General features: G+C 36.3%; 1 protein-coding gene across 1 annotated transcript in view; it reads left to right on the top strand.

Moving 5' to 3' along the window:
* The window catches only part of TMEM232 (transmembrane protein 232), a 156,725-nt gene extending 155,348 nt beyond the window's left edge, over positions 1 to 1,377 (top strand). Inside the window, exon 14 of the mRNA XM_039848420.1 lies at positions 979 to 1,377. Within this exon, the coding sequence (XP_039704354.1) occupies positions 979 to 1,185 (207 nt within the window). The 3' untranslated portion in view covers positions 1,186 to 1,377. The remainder of the gene's footprint in view (positions 1 to 978) is intronic.
* The last annotated feature ends 20,794 nt before the right edge of the window (positions 1,378 to 22,171 follow it).

Raw genomic sequence — 22,171 nt, 5'->3', positions numbered from 1 at the left:
ATCAAAGCATGAATTTCAGCCTGTGCCTAAATGTTCTAGATGTTTTGGCTCAATTTTTTGGATATTTCAAAGCAAAAATGGTTTCTGAAAAATAAAACTTACATGAGTAATAACTGTGTATAAAAATTGTCTCAGAATAAAGTACAGGTAATTTTGTCTTTCTTATGTCTTTAAAAATTGACTGGGAATTTAAAAAGGAGATATAATTTTATAAAGCTTTTCTAAAAATATTTACTCTGAGTATGTTCACATTTTAAAAAATGTATTGCCTTTGGAAGGCTGAGATATGTTATGGATTCTGAGGTTTAGTCCTGTTTATTCATATCTATATACCCCAGATGAGAAATAACAGTCATAATTCACAGCACTGGTATATAGTAATTTATGAGTTAATTGATGGGTTGTTAAGCACAGTCTGGTCAATTGTGTGTATGCATGGGCTGAGGATGACAAAACAAGCAATGTACATAGTTCTTTAGGAATTTCCAACATTTTGCTCTAGGGGTCATTCTGCCTTGAATATGTTACCCAGCCTGAAGAGAGATTACCACTTTTTACCCTTTCCTTCATTTAAGATATTCAAAGAGAATAATGTTTTGCTGAAAGGCCATTCATTGTTACTTCCAACAACTTATTCCTAAGGCTCTCACCTCCAGATATGCTGTTATTGTTATGACTTAACATGTTCAGTATTGATGAAGAAAGAAATTTCCTTTGTTATATTTAAAGATAAACTCTATTATCTCTTCTTTTGAATGGTTTATTATTATTAAAAGTGTTAAGAAAGAATTCTTTTTCTATGGGATTTGCACACTTTTTGATAAAAGGCTTATATATTTTTCCAGCATGGTAGTGTATATTCCTGAAGAATGTCTGAGAAAAACTAAGACGATAATTGAATATGAGAATCTGAATTTTAAGAAGTTAAATTTTTTTCATGTAATAGCATATATAACTCACGCTTTTTCTCTGTAACAGTGGCAGAAAGAGCTAAAGATCCGACAAAAAGAAAATGAAATATGTGAGAACAAAGAACGAAAAGATAAAGAGTTACAGGAAAAAAATCGCTTCAGAGAAATTATGAGGAGAAGAGAAGAGAAACTACACAAGCAAACCAAACCCTATGAGCTTCCTCTTAGGACTGAAGCAATTTCATTAGAAAAGGAAACGACTCCCCAAAATTAATAGCTACATGTTAGGAAAACTTCCTTCTAATTAACTGGAAGCCATTTTTTAGAAAGGTGTTATCCCGGTGCAAACTTTCAAGTCATGGCGTAGTCCTCAACAGCTCTTACACTTGAGTAAAGTGATTTTACCTGTTAAACATTTTCAGGAACACAGCTAGAGTTTTCCTAATTGACTCTTATCTTGTGATCATACAGCATACTGAATCAATGATTCTCAGATTATTGATATTCATTGGACAGTTACATAGAAGTGAATTGCAAATTATTAATGAGTCACAAATAGGAATTCTTTCTTGAAAACAGAATGAGCATTAACTGATACTCCTATAATAATTATACAAATAAAAGAAGTAAGGAACCTGCTTAGATTTGTATTACATAGTCAATCTATGCTAAATCAAACCATATGTCAGAAGTTTGCATTTGATAAATTACTGTATATAAACAGATCTGGATGGGCTAGACATCTCAGAATGAGTTGATGCCAGAGAAGACTCTTGAATGACAGTGATTTTACTTTGTCAAATGAGTTTATGAGAAGAGATTCGAAGGGTCCTGGAAGGTACAGTGTACTTACTGATCATTCAATCAGGAATCATCTTTTTTTTTTTTTTTTTCAGGAATCATCTTTAAAATGTCAGTTCATTTCATTTGACACTCTCAATCTATGGGTAAGAGTAATGGGGTGGGGTTCCTGTGATGCCTTACACTCTTTTTCTAAAAAATGTAGATAATAACTATACCTCAGTTTCACACTATGACTTAGTATGATGCTCAAGAGACAGGTACTTTATCAGAGATGCTAAACTCAAATGACTACCATGTCAGGAAGGTAGCATAAATTAGTAACAGGGGCTATGGAATACTCTATCCAAAGAAAATTCCTACCACTCAGCTATACTCTGCAATATGTCCAGATGTGTAGGATCATGCAGTCTTTCAAGAAGAAACCCACAAATGGAATCATTTTTTAAAATAAGAGTTGCTAAATTTCAAAATATTGGCAACAAACCAAAAAAAATCACACAATTATGGGTTAAATTTGACACATGGACCACAAGTTTTGACCTATATTATGTGAATTTAAAGTACCATTTTTTTAAAAAAATTTAAGACAACAATGATATATGGTGGGAAAATGGGAGTGGAGGAGGATGTTTCTATTTTGGTTCCCAATAGAGCTGATTCAGATTTATGTTGCTCCTCTCAAATCTTTTGTCTCATTCTTATCTCCTCATACAGAGATTATGTAAGTTCTCAGAAATAATATCTCCCAATGCACCTGTCCAAATACTTTCATCGGTCTTTGCTTTCTCCACATGTGAAAAGAAATCTCTCCTACAGAAGGCTAGCCACAATCTTTTCTCTGAATCCCATCCCTTCCAAAATCTTGCTCCCTCAACTACTCACTATTCTTCCTTAAAGTCCCTCCCCATCACTCACTTCTAACCATGGAGGTCTCAATTTTCTACTATCTTTTTATCCAAACTACTCTCTCCTTACAGTCCACAGCAAGGTCAGCCTTACCAAACCATGACTGCCCTTTTAAGTCATAATCTTCCTGTTGGGTCACAGGAAATGGAACCACTAGGTTATAAGTTGTGGAGCAGGAACGCTGGAGATCAAGGAAGTTCAACAAATCCTGCTGTTTCAGAACCACCTTTGAGAAACCCGATGCCTCCAATTTTTGAACTTTTCTGGTGCTCTGAGGCATGGACTAGCCTGCCTAAAGCCTCCCCCACTGCAGGCTTAGGTTTATTTTTTACCCTGTCCTATTTCATCTGTCCCCACTTGATCACCTGCTTTCTAACTTACACAATTTTCCTAGTATTTCCAATGTGCTGTTATCTTTTCTTCTTATGGTCTTTTGTCTTTTTTTAAATAATCCTTTTTCTATCATAGTAGTGATTTGGAAGAGAGCTAAAAAAAAGAATGTACATATACCCATGCATATATATGAAGAATGTATATGTATTTAAGAACATATACACATATATATGTATATATAAATAAAAGTATAAGGCTTCTGACTAATCAAAGATGTATAACTTTGTTCTTAAGTTATTCTCTAGAATTCTTTATTCTTGTTATTTTTTTTTTAATTCTTAAAATTTGGCAATACATACCTCTTGTGGTTTTCCTCCTATGTCCTGGAATATTAGCAAAGACTGGAGCTTATAGATCTGGGTTCATATTCTAGCTATTCCTCCTGCTAGCTATGAAACATTGGGCATTTGCTCATTTATAAAATGGGTACAATGTATATAAATAGTATCAGTCAGAAGCTAATCAGGAAAACAGAAACATGTTAGTCATTTTAACAGAGAATTGAATATAAGGAATTGTTTTAAAAGGTGTTGGAGAACGGAAACATAGAAATGACACAGAAACCCTAACTACAGGAAACTGCTGCCACCTCTAGGCACAAGGGATCAGAGAGGAAAAACTTGGATTATTAGAATCTAGAAATTTGGAGGAGGCACCATGCACAGTGGGATTCAGTCCTCTGAGCAGGAGGCACTGCTCAGCTGTCGCTGATACCTCTGAGGGGGCTCAATATGGCAAAAAAAAAAAAAAAAAAAAGAAGAAGAAGAAGAAACTGGAACAAATTGTGGCAGAAACCACACCACAAAGACAGCAAGAAAACAGGAAGAATGAAGTTCCTCGCTCTTCCTCATCCTGGAACTCTTCTTCGACTGCTCCTGTCCCCAGCATTATAAAGCAGAGAGGAGGGTGGGTCTGGTGCTGAAAGACACATTAAATAACCAGAAAAAAGAGTATAGCTTAATGCTTAGAACATCTTAGGCCATGGAATAAAAGTTAGTCGCCTTATTTTCTGCCTTGCATTTTAGGCCCTCTTTTCTGCTTTTTCTGCAAGCTTACCTGGGACAAAAAAAGAAAAAAAGAAAAAAAAGAAAAAAAAATGCTTGGAAGAAAGCATCACCTTTTAAGTTAATGTAAACGGCTTAAAAAGAAACTTTTACTACAATTTGTCCTTATAACTGAGGTAAACATAACTAACTCTTAATTCTTCCAATAAGAACTTAACACAAACTCAACTGGAACTCTGTAATTTACCCTTAATATTACTTATGCCTCGAAAGTCACAAAGGTTTCTGTGAGCCTCGGCTGGGTTGGGTACCAGATAGATTCTTTCCACTGTTCTTGTGTTGTTCAGCTTATGGCTTCTCAGCCTTAGTTATTTATTTTCCCAGACTTCTCATTTGAAATTGGTTAGAGAAGATGGAAAAGGGGAAAGGTACCCCATGCAGCACTTATTCATCTTTAAACACCTCTACTATTAGAAAGTGTTAGTCTACCAGGTCTACCTTCCTTTCTATCTAAAGCTTTTTTCCATGCTACTTTACACTCTTTAATTTTATTTTAAAAGAATAAACCGAGGTCTTCCTACATTCTTTTATTATAAATTCTCTATAGATTTTTCCTAGCAACTACCAAAGCAACTTCTTTTTCACATAAACTATATCATAGACTATTACCTTATTAAGAATGAAATATTTATAAGAATTTTAGCTAGTTTCATTAGGGTATTGAAAATTGAAAGACATATATTAGAGAACAAAACAGAGAAAAGATAAATTGTAAATTCTGAGTCACAGAAACATAAAAGTAAGCATTTCTTGTAGTGTAATTTAGAAAAGAAAAATCAAAAGATTTACTAAGGTTTGTGGGGCATGGCAAAAAAATTTTAAGAAAGAAAATACCCTAAACAAAATATCTTCACTCTGACATTAGTGAGTGGATGTTTGGGGAAAAGGGGCTTGCAGAGATAGTAGACAAAAGTAGCTCACAGCAACAATTATAGAAATTCTATAGTAAAGTTTAGCAATTATAATTCAAGTTATTGATTCCCCTGCTCTTACCAATAAAAGTCCCCTCTGGGACATATGACCATAACAGTCTGCTAGTTGATTCTGAGTGACCTTTCTCACTTAAAATTTTTTTCATATCAATAAATCCAAAGACAGTTTACAAGGTGTAAGTAGTAAATACAGTTCCTTCTTTCCACACACCACCATACCCACCCCGCTTTGTCCACACCACATGGCTCTATAGTAGGGTTTTCCAACAGTGGCATTTGGGACATTTTGAGCTAGATAATTATTTGATGTGCAGAGGACTTTCTGTTTAGCAGCATCTTTGGTCTCTATCCCACAAGACGCAAGTAGCAGCTTCCCCAGCCTCTATTCCTGACAACCAAAAGTCCCCTGGAGCAAAACTGCTCTTGGTCGAGAATGACGGTTCTGCAGTTTCACTGTACTTGACTTCCAGATTTCATAGTTAACCTCTTGGTGATTGCTTTGTAACTGCTCACACATTAAGTTTTCACTTCTGGGCAACTGGTGATTCTCAATTAAAATCACCACAGGTCTCATGAAGCCTCTTTGTTCTTCCTCACGTCTTCACTTGCTGGGGTGGCAGCATGAACAAGAGCACCTCTATTTGTTTTATATGTCATCAATCAATGATATTTATCACCATCCCTGTGGTCTAAAGACAAAGACAATACCTATATAGAAAAGATATGTCTAGTAATATATTCAGTGCACACTGTACTTCTCAGCCTTAGGCTTACCACTTGAGACTCAAAGTATTTGTAAGCTCCTTGTACTAATTTTAGCTATTTTCTCTGACATGCAGGATGTGTTTGGAAACTTATAGCAAAACTCATTTTAAATTATCATCTTCTACAACATAAATTCATATATTTATATAGTTTTGCAAATTCTGTTGATGATTTGGTTACTTTTGAGCTATATGCATTTTTCATAGTGACATAGATTTCAAGGATAATTTGGCTTTAATGTTATTCAAGCTTACTTTTTCCTCCAATCATTCCAGCTAAGGGACCTATTTACATAATACCTAGTGCCTTGTTATTTTTTTTTTTTATTCCTGCCTACTGGAAAGCCAAAAATAAAAAGAAATGCATTTTCAAAGCATTTTTTCGTTGAAAGATGCTTATGATATCCAACTTTCTAGTGAAATTTCCCAAGATGACTCTATTTTGGAAAAGGTAAATTCTCTTTTATGAATTAATAAATGACATAGAGGTTAAACATTTCAGAATCACCAGTGCAACTTTTTTATACATAATCAGACTATTGGAGAGCCAGTGATGCTTTGACTGTCTATTTTTGCTCTCAAGTTTCTTTTTAAGGACATTTATAACTATTTCATTGTAGACAGTTTGAATAAATACTAAATTCTCAGGCAGCTTCCTGGGAGGCCCAATTCATCTGAAAGCCAAAGAAAGAAATATAATGCCGAGCAACAGTCTCTCAATAAGTTAAACCATCATCACTCATTCCCCATACCTTGTTTAGGGAAGAGGATGGAGAGAAGCCCAACACTCAGTTATTCTTTAGTAATCAAATAATAAATGCTTTAAGTCCCTTGAAGAGGAACTTGAAGCCAATCACAAACCTTGGAGCCAACACAGAGCCCTTACCAATGAGAATAGGGAGATGATAAGAGGAATGAAATAGCTCATAAGATGTTAGTTCTAGTAGAGATATTAGAATTAATAATCTAACGCCGTCATTTTACAGATAAGAAAACCGAGTGCTCGCAGTTCACCAAGCTAAACTCGAGATATTCATTAGCTCATTCAGTACAACAAAACTATGAAGTAGTTAAAGTATTTCCATTGAATCATAAGGAAACAAAGGCTTTTAGAAGTTAATTAATGTGCTGAAATGTAACCAGTAAAGAAAGAAGTTATGTGAGCTCTTCAGCACCACACTACACTCCCTCAGAGACCTGGCAAAATAGTAACAATCAGGAATATTACCCAAGGCCCCTGCTTGGAGTTTGACCTATGATAACACGATACCATTCTGAGGCTCCCTCTGTCAAAACACATCAAGTCATTTATGAATACACACTAATAATATAAAACTAAAAACACAAGTATATAAAGTTGATTTGATAGTGCAGCTCTAGATGAGCTCTCAAAGGAACTGAAAAGTTAAACTTCTTAGGAAATATGACAATTCATGAAATGTATGTGAAATCATGATTGTTTTTAGTAATCATTCAGGAGTGGATAATAAGATACTACTTTGTATTCTTCAGTAGCATCTTAGTTCAGTTATGATGATGATGGTTTGGAAAGAATAACTATCTAAAAAGGAAAGCAGAGTAGTAGCCACTGGGAAAAGGTTTCAACTGTGTCATTTCTGTGTCCTTTGCAGAGCCATTCAATTCAGGCAAATGGAGGTTTTTGACTGTCCCTTAACTCTATTTTACTGACATGTTGTATTCTGTCAACTAGAAAGTTTTTCATCCTTGAAGAAAATCAGTTTTTAAAAAGAATTTTGGTAATAGTTGCAGCTTGAAATAAGCACCTAATAATTCAAAAGACAAACCTTGGATTCTAGTTCGGTTTTCTCAGCTCCTATTCTTATGTCTGTACCACTTCGACATCAATATAATGCAAGTAATTTTTAGCATCTCACAAGAACACTGATGGCTTTATTTAAAACATGCCATGAAAAGTGAAATGGAGTATTAATACCAACGTTGTAGGTACAGCCTTCCCAGTTCTTCCAGAGATGCCAAAACAGCACTTGGAAATGAAGTAGGAATTAAAACCTGGATTCACAACCCTTTCCTATGATTTTGAAGCTTGTATTTCCTGTTCACCTGCCTCCTTAAACCACTCTAGATAAATTAATAACATGGCAACAACTTTAAGGAAAGACAATAGGCAGGTAAATGGGCTTGCTGATGGTGATGGTGATTGCTGCTGCTGTTGATAAAAGCCAACATGTATTGAATCCTTGTGTTTTACTATGTTAATATTGTGTTAACGCTTCTCATTTAATATTTTTTCACAACTCTGTGCATATATATTATTATCATCTTATAGATGAGGAGCTAGGCTTAGAGAAGTTAATTAACTTGTTTAAAGTTGCACAAAGCTAGCAAGAGGGCCTTTTTGTACCTGACTTAAACTGACTCCCAGGCCTGTGTTCTATGTTAGAGTGAGTCTACAATGACATCAGCATGTTTATTTAAGACTGAAAGTGGTGGCAGTCACAAAGATGAGGGGGAGAATAAGAATAAAGTTCTTAGCAAAGATTTAGTATTTTTGCTCAATTATGTAGTGCTCAGACCTTACAACAGTGTCTGTCTAGTCCATAGCAAGCTCTCGATATGTGTTTCTGGAATGAATGAATGAATGAATGAATGAGTGCATGCATGAATGGTATTAAGAGTTAAGGTCTTTCTATAAAAATAAAAGGCTCATTTTTAGAGAACCTTGATCATTTAACAGTAGTGAGTAAGGGTGCCCTCGTGCCATGAGCGGCTGTGCTGTGGATATAATGGTGAGCCTGTTCTCATGGAGCTTACCATCTGCTCACTGGTTTATTTTTCTATTATAAATTCAAAAGACTTGCATATTCAGACATAACACATGCAAAATAAAATGTGGTTTAACCCCACTGTAACTGACATTAAAGCTAGTCTTTATAATAATGGAGTCAGGGAAGGAGTGGGGAAAAAGCTGTGAGAAAGAAGAATCATCCCATAGTTTACAACATAAAACGAAGATAGATCTAGAAAATGTAATGTCTTTCACAAGTTACCTGACTTTAGGTTCATTAACAGAGTCTGTTATATTTTTCACTTGGATAAAAATTATTTTTATGAGCATAGTAAAGTCTTTAGAAAATGAATCTATTTAAAAGTATTATACATAGTGGCATATTTTTGGAATTATACAAATAAATTGAATCCTGTTCATCTCTAGCTCTAATTTTTTATTTGGTTCCCCATTCAAAAGCAGTGACTAGAGGACACATATAGTAGAGTTCCTTCTACAGCACACAACCTCCAACGTGATCACTAAGTGAAGAGACTTATGGCCCTAGAGGAGAGGAAGGGGGTTAAGTAAGAAAAGGTCCGACCCTGTTCCAAGCAGAGATTGTGGAAAGTAAGAGAGTTCGAAGGAATAGACTTAAGAGTGCTTGATATTCTCACTGCTTACTTCAAGGGATAGGAGTTGTTTATGAACATCCAGCTAGATAAGGAGCCTAAGCATACTGTATTAGTAGCTTTAACTCCTGTACTACGGGGGGACCGGTAAGTTGGTAAGTGTAAGGGAGAGGTGTTGTACGCAGCTGTTTTCAGTGACATGTAATCGTAGGGGCGAGATGAGAAGCCAGGTCTCTGGTGTTAGCCCATTAAGCCCAAATTGCCAGAGAGGATTAGATCTACTTCAAGGCACATTAGTGCAGAATGCATACCAGTTCATTCATTCTACTGTAGAGGCCAGGAGATCCAGAGGACATTGGTATGTTTTAAAGACTCAGTCTTCCCCCTATTCCTTTGAATATACCTCTCTCCATTGTATATGCAAACACCATCTTGGAAAAGAGAATGCAGGCAAGAGGAATTTGAAATGCAAAGAAGTTATCCCAAAGAAACAAGTTAACATTTGATTGCCTAGATTTGGATAATTTTAAAACTGAGTTAAGACTGAGCTTCATCTCTGCCCTGCACCGAGATAACCAGCAGAGGGAGCCTCACGAGGAAGACCCAAGTAGTTTTACAAAACTTCAGAAACTAAATTTTCTCTTTATATTAAAATGTTGTATGAAACTAAATTTGCATCCTTGCATCATATATGTGAACTGACATTCCAACATGTCATTTCCCATATTAAAAATAATATGTGTTTGTGTGTATAAAACCAGTAACAAATAAATATACAATATAATTTCAGATAAGAATAAGTGAAGGATAAAAATAAAACAACGTTGAGGGAATCTGTCTTAGAAAGAGTCATCAGGGATGACCTAAAGATTTCAGCAAAATTAGAATGAAGAGAAAGTGAGTCACCTGACTTTCTAGGGGAAGAGCTTTCCAGGCAGTGTTGACGGCAAGTACAAAATGCCTGGCGTAGTCATGCATGTTTTTGTTCATTCCAGGGAGAAGAGTACGTAATAGCATTGCACTTTATGGCACAGTCGTGTTGTGGTGGGTCATATGGCAAATTCTGGCCAACAAATTGTGAAAAGAAATGCTGTGTGTCACTTCTGGGCTGAAGCATTTACTCATTGGCTTGAAAAGCTATACCATTTCTTTTTTTTTCTCTCTCTCTTCAGAACAATAACTAATAACATTCAAGATATGGAAGCCTCTCTCACCCTTGGTTCCCTTAGTAAAGGGTGATGGATCCTAAAAGAAAAAGCCATTAAGTTTTAAGAGTTTGAGATTTTGAAGTCAATACATTACTGCAGAATAGTCCAGCCTATCCTGATGTGATAGGAGTGAGTGTAGGATGTTCAAAGAAAAGCAAGAAATCCTGAAGAGCAAGCTCCAGAGGGATGGGAAACAGATGAAATTAGGTAAATTTGGGCCAGATCAGAGAACTCTGAGAGCCATGGTTCCAGGTTTTAATTTTTTTACTGAGAGTGGTGGGAATTTATTGTAGGAAGATGATGAAACAAACAACTTTAGCCTAATCCGTAATGCTTTGAAATTTATGTTAAAAGGTAATGATTTCTTTTTTTTTTTGAAGGTGATATTTAATTCACCAAAAGTTTAACAAGCTTTGCTAAAAAATTAATAAAGTATAAAACTGTAATTTAGGAGCTGAAAAGATTTCATATTAAATTTAAGACCTCGAATAATCACATTGTAAAACAAGGATGAATCTAAGTATCTTTCCACTGAAACGTATGAAATAACTTGATAAAAGTAAGACCGAACAACAAAAACATCTTAAAATTTATTCAACTGCATTAAAATTTTTTTGGAAAAAAATGAGTTATAAAAAAATACATGTAACTTTATGTTAAAGATGCTCTTCTTGTTATCGTTGCTCTATTCAAAACAAACATTTGGCCATTTTATTTTTACTATTAAGCTGATACAGCAGCCTTGATTTTTTTCTTGTCAATAAGAAAGGCATATGGGCTAGAGCAAGAGCTCTTGCTGGCATATCAATGGCCTTGATTGCTTCAAGCCAAGCAGAAATGTGATAATTGAAATAGGGGCAAGATGGAACTCTTACAATGCATAAATGTAGGTGTTCCAGTGGTTTTCATTCACTTTGTAGCTGCCATATCAATGGCAAAGAAAATAGGTTTGATTGAATTTGGCAATAGCTTTCTGCTAACAATATTTTCAAGAGATAGGATTGTTCAGGGTTGAATTCCCAATTATCTCCTGCTTTAAGAAGCAGAATAAAACAATGTCTCTAGCATCAAATGTAATTAGTTCTTCTGTTGACTTGTGTTTTTAATGTCAAAATTATATTCTTCTGTGGGAAGAATTGACAATTACCATTTTTCCTCATATATGCACTAATAACCTTGAAAACTGGGTGGATTTGTTTGACAATTTATTTCTGTGTCTCTGAGATCAAAGCTCTGAAGAGCTCTGAGATCAAAGCACTAGGAGATGGGACACAATATGTAACAGAAATAAGATTTTTTAAATTTTCAACTAATATAGATTATGGATTTTATTCTTCTCCTCACATATCATGTCCCTTTATCATTATTTAAATAATATAGTCCTAAAGGGAAGGTGGCACACTCACATTTATAGCAGCATTATTCACAGTAATGCTAAAAATTGGAGGTGACCCAGTGTCCACTGACAGAGAATGGATAAACAAAATGTGGTTTATACATACAATGGAGCATTATTCAGCCTTAAAAAGGAAGGGAATTCTGGTAAATGCTGCAACATGGATGAACTCTGAGGACATTATGCTAAGTGAAATAAGCCAGTCGCAAAGAGAAAAATACTGTATGTTTCCATATCTTTGAGGTAACTCAAGTTATCGAATTCATAGAAACAGGATGGTAGTTGCCAGGGAGTAGAGGAAGAGAGAAAGGGGGAATTGTTGTTTGATGTGTACAGAATTTTAGTTTTGTGAGGTGAAAAAGTTCTGGAGATCTGTTGAATGACAATGTGAATATACTTAACACTACTAAACTGAACACTTTAAAATGATTAAGATAGTAAGTTTTATGTTATGTGTATTCTACCACAATTTATAAAAATATATTTTTAAAAGGGAAGGAGTGGTGAATATCATGTTAAGAAGGTGAAAGGGGAATCCTCTTATTGATAGAAAAATGAACAAAGTAGATATCATGCCATCAGACCCCTGGAAAGTGTGAAAAAGAAAAAAGACTTACATTGATATGAAGAGAGGTCCAGTACATGCATCCTTGTTTCCTCTTTGGGTATGTGTCCTGGCATAAGCATCCAGGAGAAATATGGAAAGAGCTGGAAGCATCAAGGCAAGCTGCCCTGGTATAGACTGAAAGGACGCAGATCTTCAGGAAAACTTCGTATCTTTCTCACCCGGCGTGGCACAGGCATGCTATCACAGCATTTACAAGAGGTAGCAGGCTGGATGAATCTGAGACAATACTTCTATCTCCCTATCCTATTGAGAAGGCTAGGGGTGAAGTTCCCATATGCTGAGAGGGTTTCAGAGAGGATGCTAATTTAATGATCCAAAAACAGACTACCTACTGATACCATCTGAGAGAAGCAGAACAACACCATGATAAAGCGAGAACACGAACTCTGAAGCCAGTCTGTCTAGGCTTTTATTTCTGGTTTCTCTACCTTCTAGCTATGCAAACTTGAGCAAGTTAATTATCTTCCCTGCGTTTTAATTTCACCTTAAGATGTAGTAATAATAATACCTACCTCAGTTTGATGTTTGAGGATTAAATGAGTTCATACACTTAAAAGTACTTGCATAACACTTGACACATAGTCCTCAAAAATGTTAGTCTTTATTTATTATATATTATTATTGAAAAAAAAACATGAAGACAATGATCAAATATACACTTGTCAACAACTGCCTGAAGAAAATTAGTCACCCACCTTTAAATAGAAGGCCTAAAGCTTCCATCTTTTGTCACCCAATTGAATATGAGTTAGGAGAAAACTTCAGATCAGCTATCAGAAAAAAATTAAAAGCTAATTTTTTGTACACTGAGTATAGTGTGAGTACATTTTTGATACCACCATATATGAGGTCCTCCAGTGTTCATAATCTGTGTGCCTGTGCCTAACAGTTGTGGGACCTGGGAGAAGGGTAAATTAGAGGTCCATATACCCTTTGCCTAAATATTTAAATAATACAAATTAAGCTAATAAACTGTTAAATACCTCCTATCCTCTTACTTTGAAACCTACATCTTCACAATGAACTGGAAGGCCAGGCTCAAACTGAGAATTAGCATGAAGTTCCATGCTGGAACCTGGTAGGGTGGGTGAAGTAAGTTGTGTCCTTGCCTCTTTCTCACTCCCTTCCCTTCCCATCATTCATCTCTGACCTGCAAAAGGCCTAACACATGAGCATTTTTTCAGCTCAAACCACATGATCCAGCTCCATCTATACCCCTGTAAACATACCCCTTGCCTACCCCTCAGGCCTAGAGTTGCAGACATAAGCAACATGGGCCAGCCTCCTGGTACGTGAAGCATGGTACAGTCAGGGAAGGGGCATGGGCTCTAGGTGGATATATCCTCTTAGCCCAAGTAACTCCTTGCCCTACAGAAAGGGCCTCGGTCAGAGGACCAGAAGAAGATTTGCTCATGTCTATGGCCTAAAGCAAGAGCTCTTGCTGGCATCCATTGGTGGAAATGTGTACTAGAAACTGATTTCAAACTCCTCAATTACAACCAGAGAGCAAAGCCAGCCAAAGATAGAGGCCATCCCAACCCTATAAGGGAAAGAACATATAGCAAGGACTAAAAGATATTCCACAAATAGAAGAATGAAAAGGACACTGATTATCTCCAAGGCCTTACTGGAAAGCAGGCATTTTGTAAAGAAAGATCCTCTTCCAGAAAGAGAAGCCCACTTCCAACAACAGCAACTCAGGCTGTGAATACAGTGATCAGAGATGTACCATGTTCCATTGATTCTAAGAAGCACATTCATTTTACATTTAACATCTTGAAACTGGAATGTTTCTTATAATTGATGGTACTTTACAATCGCTGTCAGCCAAGCAACCATTGCGACATGGTCATCAGTGCCTGGGCATGCACAAACTTGATTATAGCTGTTTACCACCAACCTCGTTGCACTTGATCTGTGTGCACTGTTGGCTCTTTACAAGTTCTATTGCATTGCTATTCAAAACGACTTAAAAAAAAGATTACACTATAATTTGGCACTGAAACAGAAGTTAGCTTGTGTGCAGGAAGACAGAATCAGAACAGCAGGCCATAAATTGGATGTTAGTGAAACAAATGTTCATTATTGGAAGACTCCCTACAACTTCATGTTTCTTTACAAAGTAACAACAAAGCAAATTATGGATCTTAAAAGGATGATACCCATAAGTAGAAGAAGCTGCGTAACATTTTGTTACTGCATTTACTGGTTAAGTATTGCTGCAGTAATGTTGCATAACATCATCCCAAAACTCAGTGATTTAAAAAAAACTCATTTATCATCATATATGTGTTGGAAGGTCCGCTGGGCCTAGGTGGGAGCTACTGGGATAGCTCAGTTTCTCATGTTTCTACTCTATATGTGGTATGATTATATCAAAATTTATTTATCCATCTCCTATTGCTCAATACTTCCGGTTTTGGCAGTAGACATTCTAATTCGAGACATTTTGTGAACCAATATTTCCATTTCTCCAGGTAGAAAATGTCTAGGTCATAGATCAATGAAAGTTGAACTACATAAGTAAAACTCAAAGATTTTCCATAGTTGGTATATCATTTTACGGCTACACCAGCAATGTATGAGGTTATTATTTGCTCCATATCATCACCAATATTAGGGTAATCAGTCCTTCCACCATCTTTCGGTTTGCAACATTTCTTATGAGAAGTCAGCTATCATTTTTATAGTTATTCTTTTGTATATAATGTGTCTTATCTTTTCTCCTTCTGCTTTTAAGATTCTCTCTCTCTCTCTCTTTTTGCAGGGAGCTTTCAGCAACTTGACTATGGTATGCCTTGGTATGGTTTTCTTTATTCCACTTGGGGTTTGGGTTTGTTAAGCTTTGTGGATACACACACACACACACACACACACACACACGTCAATGTTTTCTGCCTCATTCTTTATCTTTCTCAGACTCCAAGGACACACACATTAGACAGCTTGATAATTCCCTGAAGTTACAGATGCTCTGTTTTTTACTTTTTTTCCTCTATGTCTTTCAGTTGGAAATTTTCCATTGATCCATCTTTAAGTTCACTGAGTTTATCTTCTATACTTTCCAATTTTCTTTAATGTCCATGCAATGAAATTCTGTTTTCAGATATGATAGTTTTCAATTTTAGAAATTTAATTTGCTTCTTTTTTTTTAAGAATATCTACTTCTCTCCCTAAATATTTTATCTCTTTAACCATGTTATTCATCTTTTCTTGTCAATTCTTTAACATATATTTTATAGTTATGTTAAAATCCAGAACTGCTAATTCTAATATCTATGGTAACTCTAATTCTGTTTGTACTGACTTTTTTTTCCCTCTTGGTAATAAAACATTTTCCTGTTTCATTGCATATTATAATGTTTTATTATATTCTGAATATTGTGTGCAAAAGAACACTATAAAACATTTTAACTTGTTTCAATTTATTTGCCAGAGAATGCAAGCCATTATCCCCATTTAGCAGCTAAGATAAGGGTGCTAGCATTCAGAATCTTTATAGAATCAAACAGAAATGGAGCTCTATCACACACAACTTTAGTTATATTGAATTCACCTATGACTAGCATTGCCCCAATTTTCCTATGTTACTATTGCCTTTTTTAACTTGCCCATATTTGAGCTAGGAGGAGGTTGGGCTTCTGTTTAAGATATTTTTGTTTCACCTTTGGTTTTGTCTTAAGCAATGCTCTGGGATCTCAGCAACACAAGAATATGATTCCTTTCTGCCTATCAGCCCCTTCTCCATGGCTGATTTCTTGGTAATATTCATATAGGAAAACTTATTTGACTGAGCAATTCGTTTTTTTGTTTGAACTCTTTAAGACTTAAATACCTTCTGCCATCTCACTATTATCTAAGATTCAGCTGTTTTGTTTTCGCTCTTGAAGAGTCACTTCATCTACAGCAGGCCCACATCTCCAGCCACCCTAATCCAAACCAACAACTATACAAGTGCTCAGGTTCTCTGTTCAACTAAGCCCCACTTGTGTTTCGCTGGCATTCAGTTCATCAAGCCTTTATTATATCTACTATTCTTCATTATCCTCTTAGAAAATAACATTTACTTAATCTATTTGTTGATATTATTCTTTCCATGATTTGGAAAATTTTTTGCTTATTCTTCATATAAACTGAAAGTGGAAGCCAGATACTCATCTTAGAACTTAACTTTGTATTAACAGTTTTATATTATTTTTTCATAAAAATTCCTCCAAATTGAATAAGCTTTAGGTCACATATATCTACGTCTCTCCTGAGAGAATTAAAACACTTCATATTTTCTGCCTGCTACAGGATCTGTTCACAATAATCTAACAGAAGACTTCTAATGTCTTTAAATTCTGTGATATTTCAATACAAAGAAAAATAAGATGACTCACTTTGTGCTTTTGATGCTTTCTCTACAAATTGCCTTTCACAGATATAAAACCATAAACTGTCAGATTGACTCCTTACAAAAAACCGTCCAAGGCCCAAGTATGACTAGAAAGGCTCAGTCTTGGTATTTTATTTCGAGAAAATTTTAAGTAATAAATCTCTTAGACTGTGAGCAGAATTAGAAAGTCTACTTAAACTCCCATAAGGCAGATAAATAGATCTAAGTGTTAAAATATATTTGCGAGTTTTCCCCTAAAGTGAATGGCTGTCTTTACCATCACTCTTAGCCAGATAAAACCTACTAATCTTTGGTGGTACCTCAGGATAGAACACTCGTTTTCCCCTCAGGATTTACTGGGATAACTAAGGATGCCCCATATTCTTATTCCGATCTGTGTAGCCTCAGCTCTCTATAGATTGTCAGAAAGCTAAAACGATTGCTTGGCAGAGAGCTGCCTGGGATCATTCATAGCTCAGGAGATTTAAAAATTATATCAGAGGATATCTAAAGCTTGTGAGCTGCAGACCTGCTACAAAGATTTGTTAAAAATAGGGGAATTATTTATGCTGGAGGGAAGAATTACAACAAGAACACACAGGGATTTGGGTTGATGTATTCAAAACTGAGTTAAATTTAGTATATACTATGAACCATTATTTATTTATATAATCCAAAAGTCTTTTAAAAGCAGTAAGCTGGAAATATTCAATGTACAGCTTGGGCTTGGGAGGAAGAGCTGAAGAGATCTCTAAACTGACTTTCACCTGCATGTGGAGCAGGATGGGGAGTGAGGAGGGACGGTGTGGGAAGAGGGGAATGCACTGAGTAGAGCCTGGCTATCACTGTAAGCAAATAATGGAGCTAAGAGAGGCAAAGAAGAATTAGTTACGAGATCAAAGCAGTGATGTGGGTTGCGGATTGGGTACAGGACATTTCAGTGAAGTTTCTGTCTTATTTTGCTCCTGGACCACAACTTCACCTTTCTCTCTCCACTTCTTTTCTCTACCATATTCCCTGTGAGCTCCCTACCCTCTCCGACCCATCTGCCATCCTGCCATCTTTATGTTTTAGAAATGAAACACAGTAAAATTGAATGTGTGCATTTAATTTCAATATCTAAATTTTCTAGGGACCACTTATAATACTAAGTATAAGTATACCTCAGAATTACTTTTCTTTCTCTACTATCTGCCCAGCTTCTTTGTCCCCAACATTGCTTCTTCCTTGCTTTCCAACGCTACTCTGTTTTGCCATGACTTCTTACCTTTATCTTACCTCTATTACTGTTTCTTGAGCTAAGAGAAAGGGCTAGAACTGGCAGAAAAGAAATGATGGAGTGAGAGAAAAAATGTTTGATACAGATCCCATGTAGGATTTATCTTATATCAATCTTAATGTCTCCTTCATCTTGAAAACTGCACTCTGAATGAAGTGCAGAGAATCACAGGATGGAGAGAGGGGAGGAGAGCTGCAGGGGAGAGAGAAACGTAGATATGTGAGCCCTAAAGCTTATTCAATTTGGGGTAATTTTTATGAAAAATAATATAAAACTCTGAATACAAATTTAAGTAGAGAATGTGTCAAAGGTACAAAGTACGTCATCTTATTTTTCTTTCTATCAAAACATTGCAGAAATTAAAAACATTAGAAGTCATCTGCTTGTTCTAGTGAACAACAGATTCTGTAGAGGATTTCGCTGTAGTTTTGGCAACTATTCTCTTTTTCTTCCAATCATAGGCATCTGGATTTTCTTTCACAAAATTACCTCTCCTCCATTTTTTTTTTTTTTTTTTTTGTAGTCTTGGTAAGACTGTGGTCATTCAAGGTACACTGCTCTTCCTCGTGACAACTCATTCATTCCAGGACATCTGAACTTTGAGCCTTGAGGCAATAGATAGAAAAAAATAAAACAAAAATCTTTTGAAGACTTTACCTTTTATCAGCAGCATGTTGATAAGACTGTCACTCAGGCCTGACACCCAACTTCCCTGAGCCATACCTGTTCCTACCCTGCTGGGCTTGGTTCTGTTTAATCTTCTCACTGACTGTGGTGCTATTCCATAGCCTTCTTACAAATTCTCTTTTAGTTAATTTACCCAGGTTTTGTTCATGCTGTTTGCAACCCAAGAACACCAATTCATGCAAATGCTGCTGAGCTAATGTGATGGTAGATGATTTTAAGAGTAATTAGCTACTCTGTAATATGTCTCTCCTTTGCTAAATGTACAAATATGTATTTTAATATTCATATTAAAGTTCTGAAAGGGCTGTTAAAGTAGAAGTTGATACTTTGTGAGACTACTACGAGACGTAAAAGATTTAGGAAGCAATCTCAAGCAGCACCGGCAATCTTCTATGTGGAGAACATGCTGCATCAGGAAGGCAATTCCAGCATTCCTAAAGCCAGAAGCGTTTAGGACTGGGATGGTAGACAGAAACATCTGTAGAGAAAGAGCACAGGTGCAAATGGGAGAGTCACCCGGTTTATTCTCACTTCCATGAGGAAATTATGTAGCCCATTTTCCTTCAGCACCTTCTTCAGTATCTCTTTTCAGTTTCCACCTCTGATAGAGACGTGCCCATTGCTTGACTCCAAGGAAAGCGCCACTGCCAGTGTACCAAGAAACAGCAACTAAGCTCACCCTCTTTTTCAGGAAAGCAATGACATCATAAGGACTCAGGAAATGGAGCACATATACCATTTACACGGGACAGCACTTCTCTGCTCTGGCCGATTACTACCTTACAGGAAGTCTGGCATGGAATTACATCTTCTCATGTTTTAAAAAGTACTCCGAAATATTGATGTTTTTCTCAAATGTACAATACTGTTTGTTATATATTGGCAACCAATTTGAATAAAAAATATCCGGTTAAAAAATATTTTTAGCCCAGGAAAACAAGTGCGCATTCTGTTCTTGGCCTATACTAAGAGCCGAGCTTTGATAATTAATAAAAATCTGAGGCATGTAAAACACATATTAAGCTCAAAATTTAAGCAAAGAAAATATTTTTACAAATCAAACTCATAAGCTAGAACAAGCCAGCATGGTCATGGAATAAACCCCATGGCGGGGGTCGGGGGGGTGGCCTAATGGGACCAGCAAATTATGGAAGATGAGCAGAGAGGAAAAGACTCTTGTACTGGTAGCTCCAGAGGACATATTGATGCACTGGGCCAGACAGGTGAATCATACCTGGGTCAGTAAGTGAATTGGTCATCCCAAGTTATATGTAGAGAGAAATAAATGAAAGAAAACTAAATATTGATATTCCAAATTTATAAAGCTTATTCATTCCAATCTTGGAGTACCCAAAGCCGAACAAAGAATGTCATATCCATGTTAAGTTGCTTTTAGATTGCTGGATTCTACTACATGAGTTACCTGGATAGTTGAACCACTGTTTGCCATTGAGCATCCGCTGAGAATAAGATTGACATCACTGTTCAGATCCATTAGTCAAACTAGAGTAGCTTTGGACAGGTAGTTTCCAAAATACATCAGCCTCATTTACACCCAACAGCAACAACAGGCAGTGAGCATTTTTCTACTGTGACACATGGCTCCTACATACTAAGGCAAAAAGTGGTTTTTGACACACACCACTTGTAGGAAAAAGATTGGAAGTGGGAGGTGAAATGACAGAGTAAAAATCTATATTCCAATGATTATAAAGAAGAAAGAAACAACCTGACTTCACTTCGGGGCTAGATTAGAATAAGCAAGAGAACAAGAGAATATAGCAGGAAATCACCTAGTATGATAAACAATGACCTTCCTGAATGATGTGCCACAAAGGTTTCAATGTATCTTCGAATATAGATTTCCCTTATTCTTGGAAATTTTTGTTCTAATAAATGCCACTACACTGTTTACTGATTTTAAGTGGTATATTCCTTGCACCCCAGGCATCCTGCCTACTCACATTTAAAATAAACATAATTAATTTGGATTCTGGCAATATACAACCTGAAAGTAGAAATTTGCTAACTTGACTTTTCCTGCTCACTGGTGCACTGAGCAGGATGTGTGTTTTATCTGTTTTTAATCTGGATAAATACTATGATCCCAGGCTTCTATTATTGGGGCAAAATATGTCAGCTCTATGAGAGTAAATCTGATTTCCTACAAATACAGAAAAATAATTTATTTAAGTATATAATGGTAATTATGTGGCACATAATACATTTATTATCTCATTTAAATTTTTACTCTCACATCAAAATGCCAGCTAAATCATGACATATCACATCTGCTTTCATATTTGAGGAAACTAAAACACAAAGAAGTTAAATAATGGTCTTGATATCACATATTTTATAGGCAGGACAACCAGAAGTTGATCTTAAGTCTGCCTGATTGCAAATTGTGCATTTTTCACTCACCTATACTAACCTAAGGCAGAATGAGTGAGAGTTGACAAATGAGAGGGGGATTGTTCTAAATATGACAGTCAATATTTAAACATTTATGACAAAATAAGGCTAAGGCAAGCAGGCCACAGAGCACATAAAAAGATTTTCCTCTGTAGAAGTGCATGCAACGGCCTTGAGAGAAAGGCTTATTTTGTGCATATGTTCCCACCTCTTCCCCCATAAAGTATACAATTTAGTGGTCTATTACCAAAAATAGTTTGTGAATGTTTATGAATCAAACATAAGTATCACTAGATGTGGGGAGTTTGGGGAGAAGAGCCTAATACATGGATTGGGAGTATGAACAAAATTCAGTAGTGGCTTTAGACTATCTAGAAAGAAAGGCCCTGAGTAGCCATTTGGTAAGAAAAGGCAACTAGAGAATTTGCCTTCAATCTGCACTGCATGAAAAAAATACTGTTTGCGTCTCACATGTGTTGATTTGTAGTCATCGGAGGCTGATGGAAATCAGGAAGAGCTAACATGCTTCCGAGACCACTATCCCACTCCAGTGATTTAAAAGGAAGAGCAGTGCAGAGAATCATAGGATGGAGGGCGGGAGAACAGCTGCATGATAATTGGGAAGTGGCTTTCAGATTAGCAGTGATGAGTTCAGATTGATACTGGAAGAAAGATAAAGTGGGAATTGGGAAGGAAAGGGACAAGGCCTGACAATGCAAGACATGGCTGGCATTATTTCCAGGGATGGTGTAAAGGAGGAAACAGTGGTTGGTTGGTGGTGACAAACAAGCAACTTGACAGGGGCCTGCATTACTGAGTCTGACAAGGACTGTCATACAGATAGATGGCCCCCTGTGCGGAGCAGAGATCTGAGTAGCGCTGGGGCAAAGACACGAATAAAGGGCACTTTGGCAACATGTAAGTCAGTCGTGAGGGGATAAAGCAATACTTGTGGAAAAGATGTTGTTTTGTATTCTACATGGGGCTGAGGCAAGGGACTTAAAGTAACTTTTTCTCTTCTTTGTATC

This window comes from Pteropus medius, unplaced genomic scaffold, assembly GCF_902729225.1.
Source record: "Pteropus medius unplaced genomic scaffold, Ma_sr-lr_union100, whole genome shotgun sequence".
Taxonomy (NCBI): Eukaryota; Metazoa; Chordata; class Mammalia; order Chiroptera; family Pteropodidae; genus Pteropus; species Pteropus medius.
The sequence above is the reverse complement of the archived record's forward strand: the minus strand, read 5'-3'. Positions and strand labels throughout refer to the sequence as shown.